Raw genomic sequence first — 24,860 nt, forward strand, 5'->3', positions numbered from 1 at the left:
AAGCTAGAAAGAATGCACGCCCCTATATTGCCTGCAAGAAAGCCAAGGGGCTTGGCCAAGAGAAGCTGACCGAGGAAGTGCCACAGCCTGGCCCCCGGGCCTGACCATCCCCCTCCTGGTGACCAGGGCTCAGGCTCAGGCTCGAACTTCCTCTCCTCCTAGGCCCCTCCAAAGTAGGCTTGCACTCTTGTTCTCCACCCCCAACATGGAGGAAGTCCCCAGAAGACCCCCTACACACTCCCTGAATGTTCCCCAACATTCCTGGGGAACCTAAGATGCTGTGGCTTTGGCAGCTCTGAGACTGGATTGGGAAGGACAAAAATGCAGTCAGGAGGGCTGCTTCCATGTGGCCGGACATGCGGCCCCGGCTCCACTCTGGACGCCTTCACACCCTGCGCAGCGTCCCGCACGCTAAGTGAACAGCAGTGCGGTCTTCACTTCCACCTCCTCTGGGAAGCCTTCCCTGATCATTCCAGGCAGAGCTAAGGGGCTTCACTCTGTTTTCACAGGGCATCCATCCCATTTTCCTAGAGGTGGAGGCAGATCTTACCTCCCACATCACGAACCTCAGAAGGCAGAGGCTTTGGCTCCTATTCACCATGACAGACTACAGGATGGATGGACCCCAATCCTTCATTCTGTCCTGTACTCACACCCTTTGCTGTGTGACTTCTTACTTTTCTTCTCTAAAAGAGCAGAGTCCTCATTCCCTGACTTTGAATTTATCTGTGCCTTTCCTTGGCCAGCACCATGATTTGGCAGTCGCAGTGTGCACGTTCTGGGAAATGAGCATTAAGAGGCCTGGTGTGTTGCTCCTTGCATTGTCACTGTCCTGGATCCACCAGGAGAATATGCCAGGCTGGCCTGCCTGTTGGGCCAGGGGAAGGAAGAGAGGTACGGGGAGCAGAGCTGCCCCAGCCCAGATTCCCTGAGTGAGCTGCTCAGGTGAGCTGACCCCCCAGCTAGGTCAGGAATCCATAGCTGATCCTCCCCCCCACCCCCAGATTAGCTGATCTGATGTTCAGATGCACGAGCTACACAAATGCTTCATGTCACGTGCTAGTGAGATTTGGGGGTTGGTCGTTCCACAGCACTTATACAGTGAAAGCTACCTGATATACTTCCTAATGCCTATCCCAGTGGCTGCCTTATAGCATATTAAAGCAGCTTATTCCATGAAGAGCTGTGATTAGAAGACAGACCTATATTTCATTTTATCTTCACAAAAATCTCCTTAGGTGGTCAAGCAGAACCAGCCCAAAATTCCGGATCAAGAATCAGAGGTGCAGACAGTTATAGAACTACCTTAGATCACTGAGTAAGAACATGGCAAGACCGGTATTCAAATCCAGCTCCTAGGCCTCGGAAGGCCAGCGCTCTCTTAGGCACACGGGAGCACGCCCCACCTCAGAGTCCCGTGAAAGGCACCGGCTGGCCTTCGTGGCAGGTCCTCGCAAGCCCTCCCACTAGGTACTGGGCGGGCCTCTCATCTGCCTGCTGTGGTCAATGTGAGCGTTTACTGGAAGGGCTGAGGCCCTCAGAGAGTGATTGGAAATATGGCACAGGGACCTTTTATTTCACCAGGCCACGTGCCAAACGTGGAACAGTCTGGGTTGGAGGCAGCAGGCTTTGTCTCCTTTCCTGGTATTATGCTGCGAGCTTTTCCAGGCTGCCTGCACCTCATTAGAGTACAGGAGCCATGGCTGCAGGACTTGCAGGGAGACCAGGGGGACGGGCCTGCATCTGGCTGGGAGGGATGAACCTGGTCCTACCATGATGCCCTGTCTGAGGATGTCCCGCACTGTCCCCAACACTGGCAGTGAGAACCCCCTTCCATCAGAGGTCTCACCCCTGCTGAGTCCTTCCTGTGGATTCTCACCTCTTCCAGGGCTAAAATACTTTGTTGGGGTGTGCTCCTTAAACCTTTTCTGAAACTCAGTTCCTGGCTCCCTGATCACAGCTCCCTGAGCTCTGCATGAGCTCCGACCCCTTAGTTACTCCTTCCTTCCTAAGATTTCCACCAGGCTATGCAATCATGGAGGTGCACAGCTTGTTAACAGGTCCCTCTGTCCAGGCCCCTGCCTTTAGCCAGCCTTGGCCAACCACCAATTAGGCATCCATTTGTGCAGATGTCCAGAAATGTCCTTACCCTTGGACACGCACCAAAGATAGGTCCTGCGGTCCTATTTTAGAAGCCCCACACCAGGGAAGGACCCACTCCAGGAGGGCGCCCAATTTCACTGCCACCTCTCAGGTCTACTTCTTTTCCAGTTCTTTCTATCTCTAGCTCACTGTTCCACCTGCCTCCCTGATTCACTCATTCGTTTGACGAATATCCACTAACTACTCTCACTTTGCCAGGCCCAATGTACAATGTCAACATTACGATGCTCCTAGAGAGAGGGAAACAGCATAGCAGTTAAAACTTTGAACTGGGTTCTGATGCTAATTACTCTGCGTACTAGCTGTGTGACCCTGGGCTGTTTACTTAACATTTCTGGGCCTCTGTTTCAGCATCTGCAAAGTGAGGATACTGATAGACTTCAGAAAGTTGTGGGAGCATCACGGGAGCTGTCTTAGAGGACTTTGGGAGGCTTAAAAGTAACATGGCTGGGAAAGGACCTAGAAAGCCAGGCAGTCCCAGTCTCCTGAGAACTGGCCTTTTAACAGACGGACACAAGCACACATACGTGACCCACCCCACAGAGTAACGACATTAAACTTAGTGGAGTATGCCCGGGAAAACTTTGCCTCCATCACACACACACACACACAGCAGGGGAAGAAAGTACAAAGAGGAAAAGCAGGTGGGTGAGGGCACAAAGGAAGCCTGCCTGCATGAGCTCCTACTCGAGGCGGTGGTCCAGAGTGATGGAGAGAGCACGGGATCAGGAGTCAGGAAATCTCAGAATCTAGCTTTACCTTGCAAAAGGCTTGGTGTTTGCCTTTGAACAAGATCTCCAGGTCCCCACCCTCAGCCCCATTCTCAGGCTGGGCTTCAGTTTCCTATGCTGAAAAATGAGGAAGAGGAGGAGCGACAAGTGCCTTCCAACAGTAGGACTGTTGGATCCTAAACTTGGGCAGTTCTCAGCAACAGCATGATCAGGAGTCAGGCCGCAGGAGATGCACGGACCTCACTAAATGACAGATCCGTGGCTCTGCACAGTGCTCCCCCTGCCAACCTCCACCAAGCCTGCTGATTATAGCTCACTCCTTCCCAAACTTTCTCCCTCATAACCACTTCCCAGCACTGGCTAGGACCTGACAGGGCTGGACTCCAGGAGGGTGTGTGTGTGCGGAGGTGAAGGGGCTCAGGGAGGGCTCCGGTGGGTACTTACCGCAGGCCCAGTGAAGGGCACATGGTCACAGTTCTCCTGCCAGGACTGGTTGAGGCTCTGGGCAAACTCTTGGAAGAAAGCATGCGACTGGTTGAAAATGGAAAATCCCAGGATGTTGACACGATCGTCCACCAGGCTGTCCATTCTCTGGAGCGAGAACTCCTGAAAGACCCAGGAGTCAGAGAACAGGGTTAGCAAGGGAGGAGGCGTGGGCTCGGCTGGAGCACGTCTGGGGCTCTCCTATTCAAACGAACCCTTGCTGGTGGTACTCGGCTAGGTACTAAAGGTCCAAAGGGAACCATGAGCTGCTCTTCTGAGAGTTTGTGGTATTGGGGAAGAAGAAGAGGAAAAGAGAAGTAGAATGATCCCTGAGAAAGATATGTGTCCTGTGCATGGCAGAGAGAGGTAAAGCTAATGTGCTGGGGGGAAGCAGGGCTGTGTCCACAGAAAGTATGACCCTTGAGCTAAGTCTTGAAGGAGGCAGAGGCGTCCTCTGGGTGGCAAATATGGATGGACAAAGGTGATTCCACAAAGAAGTCATCACAGTGGCTGTGATACAAGGGCACAGAGGTGAGAAGGTGTGGCCCTCTGGGTCAGAGGTGTGCGGTGTGCTGGGACAGGGCCCTGCTCTTTCAAGTGTGGTCTTCGGAGTACCTGCCAATGGAATGCTCTGACGTGTCTTTAAAAAAAAAAAAAAGGTGACAATTCCTGGGCCTCACTCGACACCAACTGGATCTGAATCACCTGAGCTGAGGCCCTGGGCATCTGTGTTTTCAGCAGGTCACATGCGTAGCAATATTTGGGAGTCACCGGGTGAGCATGTGGGACACTGGGGGTGAGGGAATGGTGAGAGATAAGGCTGGGGAGGCGAGCAGGGGCCAGAGCACAGCAGCCTGACCAGCAGGCTAGGGAGCCCGCACTTTATCCTGTACGTGATGGGATCCGACGGGACTGTCAGCAGAGGAGTGACAAAGCCAAGTCTGCTTTCAAAGAATCTCAGCCTGACAGTCTACATGTAGCATTGTGCCTTCACTTATTATTATATTTTCCCATTCATTTAACAGATATTTAAGTGCTTATCATGATCCAGACCCAGGCACACAAGATATTCTAGAAACAAAATGCACAAACAAGAGAGAGGCATGTCCAGCTCTCAAGGAGGCTGGGGGTTAATGGAAGAGGCAGACTAAGCACACAGGCAGATATGACTTCAGCCGTCTATGGGAGCGATATTGGGGAGGCTGCTACTTTAGATGAGGCCATCAGAGAGACCCCACGCGGGGCAGTGACATTTAGAAGCTCAAGGGATTTCCGCCTAGGACCCACGGCCCTCCTCCCATGCCCTGGCTGAAGACAGCTGTTCTCTCAGCCAGCTAAAACCTGCAGGCATGAGTCCCCCCGAGGCTAGCCAGTGTCAGAGGGAGAAGCATTGCCCTCCCCGGCAGGGCTGAGCTCGGAGTCCAAGACCAAGACCTCCGAGTCTGGAAGAAAGCCTTCCAGGGCAGGGCAGGTCATCTTCACACCCTGAAGTCACATTATCACACGCTCATACCGAACCGAGCACCTCACACAGAGCCCCACAGCCCGTGGGCACACAGTAGTTAGAGACCCCCGGACGAAGCCGGCAGCCACTCGGCCCGACCAGATAGATGGCAGGTGCCCTGGGCTTACTTTCTGGCTGGGTTGAGACACTGATTTCCTTCAGGAAGATTCTTTTTCTTAAGACTTGGCTCCTCGAGGGCCCTGGCCCGTCCCCCGAATCCTCACTCGCACGTACAGGTGCTGCCAAGGCCCGAGGCCACAGGCCCGAGCTCCCCTGCCCAGAGTCCAGCCTGATTAACTGCAGCTTACAGACTGAGGTTACAAGGATTCCTTTGGAGCCTCCAACCCCTGACGGTGGGGAGTCGGCTGAGGATTAAATATATTTTGGATCCTGTCACATTCCCGTTAGGGGAACACAGACGTGCCAGAGAACATATCGATTCATAAACTGATATTATCTCCGGGCTCTCGAACAGGGCAGCTGCCCATGCGCTGTGGGCTACCGGCAGCACGAGGGGCAGATGGCTAATAAGAAGAGATGCATTTGGCCAGGGAGGGTGGTGGAGGGGGGGACAGAGCCAGGCTGCTGTCAGGCAGCTGGGGGCCTCAGCAGCTGGAAGATGTCCCCTCTCCCTGGACTTCCTTGTCAATGTGGCACATTGTCACCCCTCCACACCCCGCCCCCCAACAGGCTGATGGAAGGAGGCCCATTTCGAGGGAGCCCTGGTGTCTTGGACGTCTACACCCTCACAGCAGCAGCAGGAGCATAGAGTGAATAAGGGCTTTGGTGTTCAAGTCCAGATTCCACGCTACTGGATGTATGACCTCAGGGAAAGTCTGTAACCTCTCTGGGCTTCAGATTCTCATTTTGTAAAATGGGAACGATAATGACGGCAGCCCGACAGGTTGTTTCAGGGAACACACAAAATGCATGCGACAGGCTTTCACATCATATTTGGCACATGGAAGCGCTCAACATACGACAATTACCGAAATACGACCCCGAGATCTTGGGCACCTTCCAGCCCTCTCTACCTTAGTTCCCACCTGCTCTGAAAACGTGAGTTGGGAAGGTGCATCCTTCAACTCTTGTGTTCTGAGCAGAGGAAGAACGAATGAGTTAATTACAGACAATTAGAAACAGCCCTTCCAGAAGTCAGCCTGTCTGTCTTCTCGCTTTTAATTCCTACCTTCTTATCCCTCAATTATATCCTTTTTCAAAGGCCCCCTTAAGATAAAAAGATCCAGGAGCTTCCTTGATAATTCATTCTATTTATAATGACTCATGGGAGAGCTTGCAAAAGGACAAGAAAGGCGGTGGTGTGTTCTCTTATCATAATTTCCTGGGACACTCTAGACTCTACTCCCCGAGTGCCCTCTCAGTTAGGAAGTGCCTCTTTATGTCTAAACTTGGCTCTCCTACTGCTGTTGAAGGCTGATTTCTAAATGAATAATGGGAAACCGCTGACCACTGCCAGTTTCTAGACAATGGGCAGCTTCCAAGCCAGTGTTTCCCAAAATGCATTCCTCGGGACACTAGCTTTTTCCAGGATGTTAATAGAAATTTCACAGAAACAAGGTTTCCCTGTTAAGGTGAGAACACACTGCATATTATATCTGCCTTTTCAAGATTTATAACACGCAGTAGAATATTATTAATGGTTTAAGAAGTCCTGCAGCAAAACAGCTTGTTCAACCCAGAACCTTCCAAATGTTATTAACATGAAACACTTCTTGGATGCCTGGGTGGCTCAGCGGTTGAGCATCTGCCTTTGGCCCAAGGCGTGATCCTGGAGACCCAGGATGGAGTCCCACATCGGGCTCCTCCATGGAGCCTGCTTTTCCCTCTGCCTGTGTCTCTGCCTCTCTCTCTCTGAATCTCTCATGAATAAATAAAAATATTTTTTAAAAAAGAAACATTTCTTTCTCTCAAGACCCATGAGGGTCTCACAGTAGTGTTCTACAAAATGCACTTTGGGAACTGCTACTCTTTTTCTGGGAGAGACAGAGCCTATGTGCCTGTGAGCAGGCAGGTGGAGAGAGAAAATCTCAAGCAGCCTCCATGCCCTGCATGGAGCCCAACATGGGGCTGGATCTCACGACCCTGAGATCATAACCTCAGCCAAAATCAAGAGTCAGACGCTTAGCCGACTGAGCCACCCAGGAGCCCTGGGAAATGCTATTCTAAACACATTCAAGGAAACATGGATTATAAACCCAAAATCAAGTGGTGGAGACATTTTGCTGAGATCGATATTTCATAAACTTAACAAATTTCAGGACTGGAGGAGATGAAAAGCCTTCTGGTCCTGCTGCCCACCACGAACTCAAAGAATGCACACCTGGCTCGCTCAGGTTTCCTGCTCCTCCAACCCCACAGCCTGGCTGGCTGCAACCTTACTTGAAATGAAAGAAAGAGCCGGAAGCCATGGGGTCGAACAGGTTCTTATGGGGGAGGGGGGAGGGCTTCATTCTCTTCTTATAAATGGTTCAGGAAGGGAAACCCTAAGGGTCTCCACTTCCAAAGGGAATGGATTCCATCACTGTGACAGCAGAGGAGCCAGGGTGAAGAACAGAGCTGGTGGCGGTCTGCTAAAGCCACACAGCAGAGCAGACCAAGGCCAAATCTTCCGTTACTCCAAGTCTGCACGAGTCTGTGACAGCCCCCATACTGCCATCACCTTCTCACATGTGTGGTCTTTCTCTCCAAAGGTCCATATATTCCCAGAGAACAACAGTGTCTGCCTCGGTTTTGAATTTACCCACGTGGCACCTTGCGTGTCTGATCCCCAGAAGCTGGATGGTAAATGTTGGCTGAGGAATATTGATTGAAGATGTTTCTCATTGATTGAGGACCCTGGGGTCCTCAGTGTGCCTAAACTCACCACTAGTCTGCAGTCTTCCTCCTCCAGAAGACGTAAGAATAGGATTAAAATTTGCGCCACCCCCGATTATCTTCCGGAGGTTGCATTATTGTATTTTGACAAACAAATTCCTGACAGCTTGTTTCCTTATCACTTGGCTTTCATGTTAGAACATTTTTAAATGGGTATGCATGCGTGCATGTATGTGAAGGGGTGTGTGTGGGAATTTTTGAGCGTGTAATGATTTGCAGGGAACCAAATAAACTACAGTTGAAGGTCATGTCGCAGCCATGGGTGTATTCAGGGGAAACCCTTGGGTGAGGGGCATTTTGAACAGGCCCAGAAGGAAAGCCTCATGGCTACGAGCTTGAGAGCAACATGGAAAGGTCATCAGGAATGGTACAACTTGGCTCAGCTCCCCTCACTTTCTCCAGCAGGTGTGACACATCCAGTGTCCTGGTCTAACAGCTATCCTCAGTCACCAATCCAGGAGCAAGGATGGCTGTGAGTTGAGGTACAAGGTCAGTCGACTAGAGCTGAAAGCACGAGAGCTCTGAACGATCCAGATTTATAGTTCCTGTGCTTGACTTTAAGGAGAAAAGCAGGAAGCTAATGCATAGGCTCCTGGGTACAATCCATCCCCTACCTCTACATCACTTGGGCCTGGGCCTGGGCCTGGGCCTGGGCCTGGGTGAGACGGGAAGTAGCAGAGATGACGTTCTACGATGTTCCATCTGCCCAGCAGCGCCTTCTCCCTTGTATTCCTAACCCAGTAAGTGCATTACTAACTATTCCCCCAGCTACCTGAGCTAGAAACTCCAAATTTTCCTTCATCTTTTCATTCTACTTCTGGTCAGTTGCCACTTTTGTCAAATCTATCTCTTGAACGTTCCCTGAACGTCTCTGAAGTCTGTCCTTCCTTTTTCAACCCCACCACGTCAGGCCTACATTTTCCCTTTGCAACAGCCTATTGCTGGAGACCACACCTCTGATCTCAGGAGACGTGGCCACTCCATCGCCCAACTCCCAGGTACCACTGACATGGATGGCAGTGTGAGCGGCGGTCCCTGGAGCTGTGCAATGTGGTGGTCTCCTCGTGACACATCAGAATGTAGTAGAAAGAGCACAGGTTCCGAAATAAGACGATCCTGGGTTCCAATCCTGATTTGGCCACAAGCTGAGCGGGTGATCCCGGGCAGGTCAGTAACCTCTCTGAATTGCACCTGTCACCTGTAAAATGCAGGGGAAGAACATCTACCTTGCAGGGGTGATCCACGGAAAGTGGCTGGCGCATAACAGGCACTCATGACACGTGAGTCCTGTTCTCTCCAAACACAGTCCATCCTCCACGATGCCCCCTTCTCACTCCTTCTCCTGGTTCCCATGCCACGAGCTGGATCCCCTGACAAAGGGAACTAGCTGGCCTGGGGGCTTCTCTTCCCTCCTCTTCCCCCTCATTCTCTAAGAAGCTTTTCTTAGCTACTTGTCAAACGAGAAAAGTTTTGCTTAACAAGTCACCATAAGGTGTTAATTGCTTGGTGTGGCTATTTGTGTCAAGACAGAAGGCTTGACGTTCTAGATCTTCCATCCATAAATAATTATAACAGAGTGATGCTTACAATAATAATAATGGCTACAATTTTACTGACCACCAGCTGTGTGCCTGGAAGAACTAAGTCGCTTCACAGGCAGGATTTCAATTCAGGCTGGTAGCAGCCCCTACGACACAGGAGCTCTCGTTGCCCTTGTGTGCCTCAAGGAACCGAGACCCAGACTATTGAAGTGGCTCTCCCTAGGGCAGAGAGCTGTAAACAAATGGGTCTAGATTCAAACCCAGGCCCCGCTAACTTCAGAGCCAGTGCTCCATGTTCTCAAAGCACCTCCTCTCCACTGCGTGGCCTCAAAGTGGAAGTGACCAAGGGCCAGAGGCACGATGCATTCACTCTGAGATGCTGTAAAACAGCTGGCAAAATTGAGTTAAAATTGATTTCAGAAGGTACAACTCAACTTCAAGACCCACGAGAAGATTTACAGTTACAACATGAATACCGGTGGTCTGAGTAAAGGGATTACCCAATCAGCTAAATCTCTGCAGGAGAAGGATTTTAATTGCAAAGGGGTCTGGGGCTTGGCATGGGCCCCAGACTGAACAACTGAACGATGATCCTGAGAACACAGGAGAGCCGAGGTTTGCTCTACACCATGTCTGTTCAGCACAAAGAACCCAGAGAAGGGATATGAGAGGGATACACCAGGGTGAAGCAGGTGCAGAGGGTTGTCTGGAAATAAAGGTGGTATAACTGAAGATGTGTATGGCCAAGGGGCACAGAAGTAGGCAGGGATGCGGCTTCATGGCCTTGGCCATCTTGTGTGCCTTGTTCAGGAGTCTTGGCCATTCCTAAGACCCCTCTACGGTCACCATCATTTGAGCCGCAGATGCTTCCCTGCTGTCTCACTCATTGGGCTGTCTCATTCAATGCTGTATCCCTACTGCCTAGAGGAAGCCAGTGACCCCAAAAGCTGGCTCACCAGTTTAATTAAATGATTAGGAGAATAATTGTTCTGGACAGAGCAGGGATAAATGTGGAGGTTATTTTAAGTCATTTACTGTCTACTGGTATTTTGTCCTAGATTTTCCTCACTGAAACCCCACATTCCAAAAGCAGTCTTTGTTTTTACATTTTTTAATCTCTTTATTTTTACCTCTTTTAATTTGACAAGTTTTCTCAGTACAAAGTAGGGGAAATAGCACTTCACCGTGTTGATGTGAGGCTTAAAAGAGATAACGTACAGGAAAAGCACTCTGGAGACTCAAAGGATGATATGAACTCCTTGAGTTATTAGTATTAGTCATAGTAACAATAAAATCACTCAAGGAATGCATTCCACTTGCACTTTGAGGCATCGTTCACAGGCAGTGAGGAGACCGCGTGGGGAGGAGGCCACCAGATGTGCCACAAAGGTGACCCTCTCCACCCCTACATGAAGCCTTCAGCCCTCGTTGGCCTAAGAAGCTAACAGCTGCCTTCCTGCCAGCCCCACAGGCAACCCCTGAAAGGTGCCATTCTGATGCCTGACAACCTGTGAAGTCTCCCTGAATTTGGCCACCTGGGCCCCATCAGGTTGTGACTTTTTTTTTGCAGACCCTTCACTCCAGAACTGGTTCCTACTCTTAACACCCTTGCTTTTTGGCTGCTTGCGCCCAAGACTCTGCCCTTGATCCCTTCACCTCCGTGCCCAGCCCTGGCCTCTCGCTGCCTGAGAGGGGGTTGGGCAGCACCTGCATCACCCAAATCACAGGCCGCTTATTAAACATCAATCTACTACTGAGTTAATAACATTAAGTATTTCTGTGGAAGTAGACAGAAGGGTAGTAGATACCTGTAAGTATCAGGTATCTACTGGGCCTCATAAGCTCACTCAGGGTGGACAGGACATTCATATTCCCATTTGGGGGAAGAAGGAATGAAGGTTCCTGGGACTTAAGTGTCTTGCCCAAAAGACAGACATGGGATTCGGATCCAGGTACCGGCATACAAGATCAGTGCTTATTACCCTGCACCTCCCTACTGTATACCCGGAACTCGGTCACCAGGAGACACAGCATAAACTCAAATGTATGTGCCCCTGACTGAGGTTGTTAATGACTGACAACTTTTAAGGTTTTCACCCCAGGAGCAACTGACAACGCCAAAAGATTCCAATTTCTTAAGCCATTATTATGAAGCTGGACTGATGGAAGATATCCTTGAGACCATATCATCCCCAAACTTAACTCCGTATCCCTTCCACCCCAATCTGATCCCCTCCCTCGGTTACTTGTGAATGTGACCCTTACCCACCCATCATTTAATCCAGAATTTGTAACACCTGTCCTGCTCCTTCTATTCTCTCACGCTCCCCATCTCATTCCTTCCCGTGCATATTCATTCATGGTTGTCGAAGAACACTTTACATCGTCAACACCTCTTGCATCTTTCCCCTTCCCACCATCCCCATCACCTCTGCCTCAATTCAGAGTTTCACCAGCTTGTTCTTGGACTACCAACTAATTGGTTTCCCAGTCCTGCATTTCTCTAAGCTCCTTCTTGGTGCTATTGCTGGAGGGATCGGTCTAAACTACACATTTGATCATGAGTCCCTCTCCACCTCCCAATGCTCTTTACTGCAAACAGGACAAAAGTTAACTCCTTAGTTTGACATGCACGTCTTTTCATGCTATGATTCCTGTCTACCCCTCTGCTCACTCTTCACCTTGACCTCCTCCATCACCAAAACCAGACAGAACTGGCCACTGCTTCATTTGGGCCACCACCATACCTATTGTCACTTAGAGCCTTTTATCGCAAGAGTTTGTTCAAAAGGACTGGGTGCTCTAGAGACAAATGCACTCACATTACCAGCATTTACACAGGTGCACAGCATAGAGAGACAAGTCAACGTTATTGGGGCTCCTGGGTGGCTTAGTCAGTTGAGCATCTGACTCTTGATTTTGGCTCATGTCATGATCTCAGGGTCATGAAGATAGAGTCTTGTATCAGGCTCTGCACTAAGCACAGAGTCTGCTTGGGAGTCCTTGTCTCCCTCTCCCTCTGTTCCTCACCACCCCCCCACCCCCGCCACCATTTGCTCTCTCTCAAATAAATAAAATCTTTAAAAAAATAAAGAAGTCAACACTATTATAAGCTTAAGGAGGAAGTGCCTGTCAGGCTGCCCCTCATCTTACCCCATGGTAAGAAGGACCTCTCGACTTCCCAAGGCTTCTTGAGGGCTATAGTCATTCTTTTTTTTTTCCAGGAACCCAATGCATAGAAGAGGCCAGGCCCCAGACCCGTGTCTCCCAAGGGCCCTCTCAACCTTTCTCAGGAAAGCCCTAGAGCTCCCAGGAGCCCAGAGTCTGCTGGGTACCATTCTACCCCCACTTGCCCACCCCACCCCCCAACCCAGGTTCCTGTCTATTAATCTGCATCAAAGCCTCTGCTCTCTGTAGGCTGGGCAACTGCTTTCTGTGGAATAGGTCTTTGAAGAAAGTAGCAGTTGGGAGGCTAATTCATACCTGTCAGCGATTCCATTTAATGGGAGATTTGGTCCTAAACCTCTCAGCCCCCAGATCTCCTGGATTCTTTTCCCTGCATGCTTCCTATTCATTTAGCCCTGTGACCTAAACACGCATATCCGTTCCTCCCAGGGACCCTGTCCCTTCTCTGCTTTTTCTTTCCCGACATGAATCCACAAACAGGACTTCAAACGCAGACCATATTTTGTCTTGCTCATTGATCTGTTTCCCTGTATTTGCCCCATGCCTGGGCTTAGCAAATGCTCAATACACATTTACTAAATGAATTAATTCACCTGTAAACACCCATCAGAGTGGAACCACCTTTCCAAAGGCTTCAGGTCATTTGCTCCCCGGAAGAGGAAGGCAGAGGCCAGCGGGGAAGAACCCTCCCACTTCCACCCCAGCAGCTTGTGACCATCTTCATTTTGTACTTGGAAGACTGTTCTGTGCCTCTGGGACTCAATAAGTGGTTATTAACTGTGAAGCTGAAACCTCCGAGGGTCAACCTGACATGAGAAATAGTGGACACTGTGTTCTCCCCTTAGGCTGGGGAGGTGCGACTGCTTCTCTGCAGGCTGCTTCCTTTATCAGGCATCGATTCCTTACCTCTGAGGTGCCCTGCACTGAGGATCCATTGATCAGGCCTCCTGCCTATACACATCAGGTATTAAACTTCTCTCGTCCCAGAACCCAACTCATTAGCCTCAGGCATGTGGAGCCTCAAGGCACTCCGACCCCCATCTCACTAGGGGTATAAGGAGGTTTTAAGGAAGATGAGTGATGTTGTCAATCGGTAGCCTCTGCCTGTTGCATCTCTGCAGCAGGACCAAACTATGGGCTCCCATAGGAGCAGGGAGTCTCGCTGGCTCTGACATGCCCAAGATCAGTCAGGACATATTATGCAATTAAGGCAGGACCAGGACTCAGGCCACTGGGCTCTCAGATTTCTTCCCACAGGAGAGGGAAATGTACACAACAGGAGATCTTTAGATCTCAGCCCTCTTCACCTATTTGTTCCACAAACACATGAGCATCGCCTGTAGGATACACATCATGTTAGGCATTAGATATACAAAAAGAACAAATCGTGTCCCTGTCTTCAAGATGTATATACTTAGCAGCAAGCGGGAGGCAAGTCCCAGACAGCTGGTCAATATGAGTGCTCGGGGTGCAGAAAAAGGTGGTCTCTTTTATCAGAATTTCTGTTGATACTCCTAAGCTGAGAGCTGGCTGCAAGACGAGGCCTGAAAGATGAGCAGGAGCCAGCCAGATGGAGAGGTGGGAGGAGGAGCTTCCCAGTCAGAGAAATGACAACATGCACAGAGCCCCAGGAGCGAGGGTGTGTGATAAATTCAGGGGACGGCAAGTCTCTCAGTCTGGCTGGGGTGAGTTGTGGGTGGTGGGGAACGGGGCAGGGTAAAGCCCAGAGGGAAGTCGTAGGAAGCTGCTTTGGACATCATCCTAAGGGTAATGGGGAGCTACTGAAGGGCTCTAAGCAAGAGAGAGCATCAGGAATGGTTTCAGGAGGATCTTAACTCTTAGGCAAGATAGAAATCCAGCTTTGCTGGCTCACGGGAGAGGCATCCACCGTGCAGGTTGTTGCCGGAGGCTTCAGCCGGATGGGCAGGTGTCATGCTCACTGCTGGGCTGTGAATGTGAGGTGTCAGAACCACAAAGATGTGGCCGGGGGAAGCCTCAGATGGTGATGAATTGAGCTGTTGATGCCTTTGACATGGAGTAGAGCCTGATGCTGGGGATAGAGAAGCTGGATTGCTTAATAATAACAGCACTTGCTACTCCTAATGGTGCTTATAATACAATAGCACTTATAATGTAATAATAATAATAATGCGATTTGCCATAATGTCTTTTATTCTCAGACTCCCTATGCTTTCCAAACATTCATTAAATCCCAAACACTCTTCTCAGCAGGGCCCAAATTCTTCAGGGCTAGGCACCTCTGTGGAAGCTGCAGCAGGCCAAGTGGCCTCAGTTCCCCCTGTATCCTTGGCTCTCAGTCTTCTCTCAGGTTTATAGACCACCATCGGGAGCTGGGGGTGCTTCCTGTCCAGAGCCCTGCAGCAGGCATGGGCCAGCAGAGAGAACCTGCCTGTATCATCTCTCAGGGGATGTGCCACTTCCTGCCCCAAGACTCTCCAGTCTCTTCTTCCTGGTTCCCTGGCTAGATCTCTCCTTGTCCATCCTTTCAGCAGGTGATGGGGGGGGGGGGGGCAGATGGCAAGAGAAATAAACTGACTTACCAGGTTGGCACATGTGATAGGCAGGATTCTAAGGTGACCCCCCTGAGACTCCTTCTCACCCCCCAACTCTCTCAAATACACACACACTCCCCGGGGGACTAGGGCTATGATGGGTTCTACTCCCATGACTAGGTTATGCTAGAAGGTACAGCTTATCCAGGTGGTTCTGACCTAAGCACATGAGCTCTTTAAAAACAGTTTTCTCTGGCTGGCTACAGCGGAGGAAGTCACAAAGATTGAAAGTGTGAGAAGGGCTGGTGCAGAGGAAGCTTCTCTGTTGGTGAGATGAGATGGAGATGTCACAGAGGTGGTCTCAGGCGAAGACCAGAGAGTGGCCTCTGAATGCTGAGAGTAGTCCCCAGCCAAGAGCTGGGAAGAAAACAGAGATTTCAGTACTATAACCACAAGGACATGAATCCAGCCAACAGAAATGAGCCTGGAAGAGGCCCCTAATATCCAGATGAGAATACAGCCAGCTGCCACCTTGATTTCAGCTTGAGCATGGCAGCCATGCCATGCTGGACATCTGACCTGTGGAACTGTGAGCTAATAACTGGTATTATTTAGGCTGCTGACTCTGTAGCAACAGAAAATTCATACAGCACATAAAAAGCCATAAACATGAATTTGATAAGGACAAGGTGTGGGCTGGGAGGTCAAGGGCAAATTCTCAGCTCTACAAGCTCAACACTTATTGAATGAATGACATTAGCCAAGGCTCTCAAACTTCTCTGGGCCTCGTAGGACCAGAACACCTATCGGATACTGATATATTGAGGGCTCAAAATCCCAAACGTGAGAGCTTGGAATGGTGTCTGGCACACCGGTGGCACCCAGAACCAGGGAGTGTCTGCTGTGACGATGCCAGCTACAGAAATGGGTAGATTTTTATGATCAGACTCTTGGTGGGATATAATGGGGGATTCCTGGATCACCAGACAGAGGTATATGCCAAGGCATCACTCACTGAATTAATGGAACTTCTGAATCTTTAACAAATTTGTGACAGAGGGCAAGGTAGGTCTTCCGTTCTCCCAAAGCTCTATTAGAGAGAAGGCCTGGGCAGTCAGAAGGGGACGTTACCATTATGTTTCCAGAGATACTGAACCAGAGTAGTCCCCAGAGTCTAGTTCTTATTTCAATTTGATTTATTTCATATACACAGTCTGGTGCACCCAGTCAGCGACACACACAGACGTTGATGAGAGAGTGTGCGTGCGTGTGTGGGTATGTGTGTTGGGGCAGACACAAGGAACAAGTTTCAATTTCTATTAAATGGATGATACACAAATATCTCAACCTTAGTTCTGAGAGTCCCGGGGGACCCACGTTCACTGTCATGCTGTTTGTCAAACATCAGCAAAGAGGTTGTCTGATAATTGGCTCCTCCGATGCGAAACAGTTTTTTTTCACCTCCACTAGGGTCTCTAAACCCCCTATCGAATGCTTCTTCAGTTTCCATTGATTTTCCTGGCAATACTCGTTCTGCTTTCACATCCGCGGCCCCACGTGGTAAGGATTCAAGTGTATTTGGAAGCTCCTGCCTCGGCTTTAAAAACCAGGGCCCACTGCGAAGTGCAGGTGCCAGGCTCCTCCCTCCAACCCAAGGCTCTGGGATAAAGGCCTAATTGGGTCATTTCCATTTTCAATGATCCTGCATCCTTGCTACTGGTGCCTGGTTCTTCCAGGATGACTGACAACAATGCCTCATTTCCCCTCCTCAGATAGACTGATTAATCAGCCCCAGCTGAGACCAACTCTTGCTTTGGGTAGAGAGCAGATGAACAAACACAAATGGAGTATCTCAAATATGGCAGTTCTTGGAGAAGCCTCCAATGCAGCTTGGGATGATTCTTGTGGTCTTCTGGGCTTGCCAAGGGGAGCATCCTTACCCAGCATGACTTGGTGAGTAGCCACACACCCGCCAGCCCAGACAGGCACTGGCTTGAGTCAGATGCCTCTTGGCCCACAGCCCTATACTGGGTACTCTCTAGAGTAAGGAGAGAGAAGTTTCAGAAGCTCTGAGAAAGAAGTGGCCAGCTGAAGAGTGGCAGTAACACAGGTGGATGGGGTATTAGAAATGAGCCCTGCCAGGCCAGGGTTGCCTGGAGCTCCAGCTGAAGTTAATCTATACTACAGGGCATCTTGAATTGGGTCCAGACCTGTGCCCACTGTCATCTGTCCCCCTGACAGCCACCACTGCTGCCAGCAGCTTTCCTTCTCCAGGAAGGAGCTGCTTCTTCCCCAGGGCTCAGGCTTGGAAGGCCCTACCCATAGGGGAGGGCTGAGAATGGGCCACTCTGCCAGTCCAGGCCGAATTGCTGGCCCATCAGGTACTTATTAGACACTGCTTCATGAGCACCTCAGGGCCACCCTGCCAATAGAACTGGCCAGATCTCCCTACCTTTCCCCAGGCAGCCCTGGCTTCAATTCTCTCTCCAGGTCAGTGGCACCCATTACCTTGCAAGGGGGACAACTGTCAACAGCTATCCAAGTGAGCCCAGAGTGTCTCGGGCATTTGTGACAAGCCACCATCCCACTCACAGTGTTAGCTCAGGTCCACGTGGGACTCAACCTTCCCTCTTCCCCTGCCTTCCACAGAAGAGGAAAGTTGGCTGCCTGTGTGTGACATAATGAAGGCTCTGAAAGGTTCTCCCCATCCTCAAATGCCTTCCTCACCAACATCACGATTTTCCATTGTCCACTTCCTTGGCTAAGGCCTCAGTTAAGAAAGCAAATGTTGTGACAAATACCCACCATTTGCTTCAACGTGGATAGAACTGGAGGGTATTATGCTGAGAGAAGTAAGTCAATCAGAGAAGGAAAAACATTATATGGTCTCATTCATTTGGGGAATATAAGAGATAGTGAAGGGGATTATAGGGGAAAGGAGAGAAAATGAGTGGGAAATATCAGAGAGGGTGACGGAACATGAGAGACTCCTAACTCTGGGAAATCAACGGGTGGGGGGGGCAGGGGGATGGGGTGACTGGGTGATGGGCATTGGGGGGGTGCTTGATGGGATGAGCACTAAGTGTGGTGCTATATGTTGGCAAATTGAACTCCAATAAAAAAATATACCAAAAAAAAAAAAGAGAGAGAGAGAGAGCAAATGTTGTTAAGACATTAAACTGTGTGTATCCTTCAGAGAATGTCCTGCTCATCCCCTATCTCCAGCTAGCTAATCCCCATAGGCCCTCTGGGTGTAGCCACCGCCAGGAAGCCTTCTCTGAACCTGTCAGACTGGGCCAGGGGTCCCTCTGATGGCCCCCAAATGCCCCATGAATATCCTCATCACTTTACTTAATCCATCAATTTATAATAATTTATTTGATTTACAATAATTTATCTCCCCCTCTAGTCTGATCTCCTCGAAGATGGGACTTTATTCATTGCTACCTCCCTGACAGTGAGTGCTCAGTTCATGCTGATCCGGGGAATGTGTGGGCCTGTGGGCCTCCTCCCTCTACTCCTGGCTTGTTCTGAGAGCTCAGGTGAGTCATGAGCCCTCCTCAGTCATTCTCCACAATTGTGAAATGCTGAGATTGAGTTAGATGCTCTCAAAGGTCCCCAAAGGCGATGCTATCCTCATCCATTCCCATACTGGCACAAACTGGATTTGGAGACTGGGGAGGCCCGTCATCCATCAGGGAACGTAGGCTGGGCATGGGAGACAGGACAGCTGCTTCTGGGCAAGGGGGAGCTCACAAGCCAGGGGTGCTGGGGGGGCCACTGGAGGGATAAGCATGGCAGACCAGGACCCTGAAAAGCCACGTAGAGGAAAGTCACCTGCTTCACATGGGAAACAGGCTGGCCCAGAAAGTCACTCAGCCACTTATCATATATTCATCCAGTCCATGGAGTCAACAGGACTTCAGAGTTGAGAGGTCTTTGGACACCTTCTAGTTTATTGCAGGGGAGAAAGGACTTGTTCAAGTTATATGTGTGGTCAGTTAGCGGGACAGCCAACACAAGATCCTGGGCCTGCCATTGGCGACTCCCAAAAAGTCCATCAACTCTGTGGGACAGATGGGGTTACATCTGACCTGAACTTTGCTTTGCTGGCTCTGGCTCCATCTCTCTCCAACACCACAACTCCCTTGCTCCAGCCCCAGTGCTACTGTGCTCTTGCTCAGACCCATACCTTACCTCTGCCCACGTGTCAGTCCCCCATTCTCATCTCTAACCATCCCTTCAATAAACGATTAAAGGAAACCACATCTGTAAACCTTTCTCATGCTCCCAAAGAAGCACTAAATGCTCCCTCCTCTGGCCCTCCATACCTTGCATTGACAGACAGAGCTCTCTAAGCCGTACCATGCTGCAGCTTGCATTCCCCCCGCACACAGTAGGCACTTCATAAATCTTTGCTGAATAAGTATAGTTGATTTGAGCATTTTGCAAAGGCAAGTTACTAAATCACGGCTGGCTAACCACTTTATAATCCTATAACTTGGGCCAAGGGCCTTCCAGCAGTCAGCCACAATTTTCCCAAGTGCGAATGCAAAGAATAATTCTTCAGTCAATACCTCTTGAATCTCCTTCTAATTTTCCCCGCCATTTCTCTTTCTGAATACACCCCCTCCCTACCAATGACCTAGCTCAGAGAACAGACACAGGAGGGTTAGCAGCCAGAGAGCACAATTTTGGAGTAAGAGCTTCTCCTTTAGATGCTGGCATACCCATGTGTGTGACCAGGATAGATTTGTTTAGGGTTTGCACTTAATGGGGGTGGTACCTTGGAGGCTCAGACAAACATATGGAGAGCTTTCACTCACTCCATTACTCTTTTCCTAGTTACACTAAAAACATATTTATTCACCAAGGTGTACTGTATCGTGAGAAGTGGTTCTCCTAAAAGGCTCAATAAAGGTGAAATATGTAGATAGACTTAATAATTTTACAATGAATTACACTTTAGAATCAATTGTTCTGGCGCTAGAAAGTTGACTGATGGATTGTAGCTGCTGGCTAGCTGTGTGTGTATGTGCATGGAGTGTGCTTTCAGGAAAGACTGTAAGTATATGGAAGGGGTTCCAGGACCACAGGAAATGGAGTTCTAACTAGGTGAGAGGCCAATTTTGAAATGTTTCTGATACTAGCTTTGGAGTTTTGGAAAATGAGAGGCAGGAGATGAGGAACCTGAGGTCTAAGGGTAGAAATCCCCAATAAGGAAATGGGAAAGGAAGGAGAGAAGGGAATAACCTCTACTAGCAGCCCACTGAACATTAGAAAGTCTCCATGTTCTCACAAGATGATGTTCTAGGAGTTGTTAATCCCATTTTACAGAAGGGAAGACTAAGATTCCAGTGGATGAGGAAATGTGCCCCGTGTACATTGCATCACAGCACCTGCCTTCAAACTCATCATCTCTGATCTGAGGCCCTGGCTGTCTGCCTTAAACCGTGCTTCCATCCTCTGTGTGAACACAGTCCTGAGGCCCACCCAAGCTCATGTGCCAAGCCATGAGGACAGCAGACAGGACTAGTTCCATAATGACCTTGAAAACCTGAAGGAGACATTTTGTTTCAAAGACCATTGTGTTCTGGTTCCAGGAGTCAGGAGCTGGCCCGAAGAGGCCCCTTGGCCAAGGCTGGCCTGGGCATGGTGTGGCCTGCAGAGAAAGCAGCCCCAGGTGACATAGGCCACTCAGCACAATCAGCTGGATTATCTTTACACTCTTAAGCCTCTCCCTACCTCAATGATCATTCATGATGCCAACCGTGGAGCTCAGGATTTGACACTGCCCCCACTCATCAGAACCCCGTGTCACCCTGTCTCTTGGATCCTGCACTAATGCACCCTTGACAGGGCTGCACATTCTTGCTTTCCAGTCTGTCCAGCCCAGAATGGAGGAAGGGCATCATAGTCACCATACTGAGTAGTTACCATACAGCCTATGAAAGTGCTGACGCATCTCAGCAAAGGGGACACTGAGCCCAACTCCTCCTGGCTGAGCAGGATTTTTGTGCTCATGGGCTTGTGGGGATGAGCTGAATTCCTACCAGATGCAAGGAGGTAAGCTAGCTCACCTGGCCAGACCTCCTGGTCCAAGAACTCTACACTGTTATGAGCTGCTCTTTGTTGACTCAATAAATATTTATTGAGTATCTACTACATGCCAGTAGGCATCTAGGGTACAGGGATAGATGGACAGACTTGGTCTCGCCTTCACGAAGCTCAAAGTCTGGCAGAGGGGTCAGACACAGAAGAAGAAATTTGCACTTGAGATGAATGCTATAAAACACAGAACACAGGGTGCTGTGAGAGTGTCACAGAGGACCCAACCTAGCATGGTGTCAGGGGAGACTCCTCCAGGAAGTGACATTTAAATAAAACCTGAGAGATGGGCAGGTCTGGCTCACCAAAGCAAGGTTCAGAAGGGACAGGCAGTGAACACGCTCCCTTCTTCTGGCATCAATGGTTTCTTTCCTCCCTGTCTGCCCTGGCTCCCCCTTCTGTAATAAGTTTAGCAATTTCAATTACTTATGGCTAATCTCTCTGATAGACCTTTAGAAAAATAAACATAGGCTTGGTCTGCTTGACAATAAAATGAACCCAGAGGAGAAAAATCGGCTGCATATATTCATTCTGCCCAAACAAGACAGAGACAGGGGCACAGAAAGGTTATATCCTGCAGGACTCACTGGGACCGGGCTACTCTTTGGGAATCTGATGAGCTGTTAGCTGAACAGAAGCTGCTCCCATGGGCCAGGTTCTGGGCCTTCAATTTCGTGGTCGTTCTCTCTCCCTCTCCAGGAAAGATTCTCAATCTGAGGCTTCTGTGAAGTGAAATGCTCCCCAACATGTAGGATAGAACAAATCCAGGGCTGAAAATGCCCCGAGAGATCACATAACACAACTTCGTCATTTTAGAGATGATGAAACGAAGCCCAGCAAGGAGCAATGGCTTGCGGAGACAAATGCGACAGAGTGAAGGGGTCAAGGGCTCACTACCTGGGGTAATCCAGCTCCACTACTTTGAGCTTTATGGGGCTCAGCTTACTCATCTGTAAAATGGGATAAAACACTGCCTTCTGCTAGAATGGTTCTGAGGTTTAAATGAGACAATAACCGAGAAGCACTTACGACAGAGCCTTGAAGGTAGAAGGTTTTCACCAGGTCAACTGTATGTCACTCAGCTGCTTCACAGCAGGGCTGTAACTAGAAGCCACAGCTGCTTCACTGCCCATCCCCTATAGGATGAGGCCACCTGCTGCTGTAACCCTTCCTCATGCTTTCCAACATGGCACAGCCAGCACCTGGCCCCTTCTCTCTCCATTCCCCCAGGGAAAAACTCTGCCTCCGTATACACCCCTCAAATGGCAGCCTGCCCTCCGAGCATGGTGGTGATACCAGGGCCACCAAGCCCTGGGCCCTGTCTGGGGCATGACAGCCTCCAACCAGCTGTGCCACCGGCAATACCTGCCAGCCCAGGTGACACAGTCTCCCGATTCCAGGGCCCAATTCTTCCTCGCCTTTTGTTGACATTTCACCACTTTTGATTCTTAACCTGAAGTCTCTACGCTTCTCTTCACCAAGGCGGCAGCTCCTTCCCCTGGCACAGGGCCCATCTGTACTCTCTGACAATAGATTAGGGTGATTTTATCTTTTCTATTAGGCAGTGATTGCAAATCTCCCTGGGTTCATTAGTAGCTGGATAATCCCTACAGATTTATGAGCTCAAACTCTGCCTCCCCCTTCACCTCCTCTCTTCAGATGGCATCTCTGCTGTCTCAGCGGCCAACTAGGCTTTGCCCAAAGGCCCTTCATTTCTCATGTCCTCTATCCAAACTTCCATCAGCTTTGTAGAACAGCAGTTCCCCTGCCAAAGCCTGAGGCCGAGCGGAGGACAGAGACTCCTTCCACACTCAAGAATGGAACAAGCTCGGGGAACCTGTAACTGGCCCGTGCCTGCCACACCTGGAGGCATCAGACAGGACGGCCAGGCCAGCAGCCCCCCTGGACATGCACTTCCAGTGTAGACCTGAAGTGAGAACAGAGCTGATACCCTTATATCAAGGTGCTAATCAGACTTCCACGTACAGGATCAGTTGCCCTCTAAATAGACTTGCCAGGGCTCAGCATGCTAATTGCTTTTCCAGCACACATGAAAAAGATGTGTGACAATGATTAATAATTTAATAACACGGCAGTATTGCTAACTGATCACCAAACCCATTTCCTCTTCTGCCCGGGTACACAGTAGACTACGTTTTGCAAATCCCCCTTCCGAGTAGGTGCAGGCACATAACAGCAATAGCCAATGGAGCCGTGAGGATAAATACTAGGGTGCCGCTCCTAGGCCTGGGCCCTATCATCCTCCTGTGTGTGATCTTCCATGGTTTTCTCCCATTCCTGGCCTCTAAGAGGACTTATTTAGAAGCCAGAAGAAACCTAGGCCTCTGCGTGACATTATGGAAGGCCGCTCATTGACCAAGAACAGCCTTTTGGGATGTGAGTTGAATGAGAAATAACCTTCCATTGCATAAAGCCAAGGGATTTGGGGTTTATCTGTTATAGCAGTTGGCATTACCTATCAGAAACAAGGTGCTATCAACAGCTACTTTTTAATTTTACCAAAAATTTTTGAGATGGATGTAATTATTCCCATTTTACACATGAAGAAACTGAGGTCCCCAAGAGCTTCAGGACACACAGCTAGGATGCTCCCAACCTGGAGGTTTTCACCAGGTCTGACCGGGTTTTTACACACTGGCTACTTTCTTTCATTATAAAGCTTCCTGATCAGCAGGACTCTCAAATTTGGCCATGTGGTCTTACTTCTTTCGAAGTGCAAACTCGAAACAGAAATAAGAAAGACATCTGACCACTTCCCACCCATTAGGACAGTGATTACAAAAAAATAAAAACAAGTATTGGTAAGGATATGAAGGAACCAGAACCCTCATGCATTGCTGGTGGGAATGCAAAATGGTGCAGCTGCTCTGGAAAATAGTGTGTTGGTTCCTCGAAAATTAAGCACAGAATTATCATATGATCCAGCAATTCCATTCTTACGTATATGCCCCAAATGACAAAGCAGGGACTCAAACAGGTATTTAGATACTCGTGCTCATATTATATTACCTACAATAGCCAAAAAGGTGAAGGAATCCAAGTACCCCCTGAAGGATGAATGGATAAACAGAATGTGGTCTATACACACAGTGGAATGTCATTCAGTTTTTTAAAAAAAGGAAGAAAATGCTGACACATGAATGAACCTCGAAGACTTTATGCCAAGTGAAATAAGGCATTCACAAAAGGACAAATACTGTAAAATCCTGTATAATACCACTTATGAGAGGTACGTAGAATAGACAGGTTCATGGCAATAGGTGGTTGCCAGCACTAGAGAGGAAGAAGGGATGGAGAGTCGTTGTTTAATAGGTGTGAAGTTTTGGTTCAGGAACCTGAAAAGAGTTCTGGAGATGGATGGTGGTGATGGTGGCACAACTTTTATTACTACTAACTGGTATGCTTAAAATGGTAAAATTTATGTCATGTGTATTTTACCACCTTAGAAGAAGAAAGCTCTGCAGCATGCTATCACATGGATGAATCTAGAAACTGGGATGCTAAGTGAAATAAGCCAGATACAAAAGGACAAATATTGTCTGATTCTACTTATATGAAATAAAAGCCAATAGGAGGGTGCCTGGGTGGCTCAGTGGTTGAGCGTCTGCCTTTGGCTCAAGGTGTGATCCCAAGGGTCCTGGGATCGAGTTCCGCATCGGGCTCCCCACAGGGAGCCTGCTTCTCCCTCTGCCTATGTCTCTGCTTCTCTATGTGT

At 49.4% G+C, this 24,860-nt stretch overlaps 1 protein-coding gene across 5 annotated transcripts in view; it reads right to left on the minus strand.

Moving 5' to 3' along the window:
* Positions 1-24,860, minus strand: part of GRIK4 (glutamate ionotropic receptor kainate type subunit 4) — a 422,857-nt gene that overhangs the window by 110,821 nt on the left and 287,176 nt on the right. For all 5 annotated transcript variants that reach the window (XM_072729516.1, XM_072729517.1, XM_072729514.1 and 2 more), the window contains one exon: positions 3,339-3,500. In XM_072729516.1, coding sequence (XP_072585617.1) covers positions 3,339-3,500 — 162 coding nt within the window. The remainder of the gene's footprint in view (positions 1-3,338; positions 3,501-24,860) is intronic.

The sequence above is a fragment of the Vulpes vulpes genome, chromosome 12, assembly GCF_048418805.1.
Source record: "Vulpes vulpes isolate BD-2025 chromosome 12, VulVul3, whole genome shotgun sequence".
Classification (NCBI taxonomy): Eukaryota; Metazoa; Chordata; class Mammalia; order Carnivora; family Canidae; genus Vulpes; species Vulpes vulpes.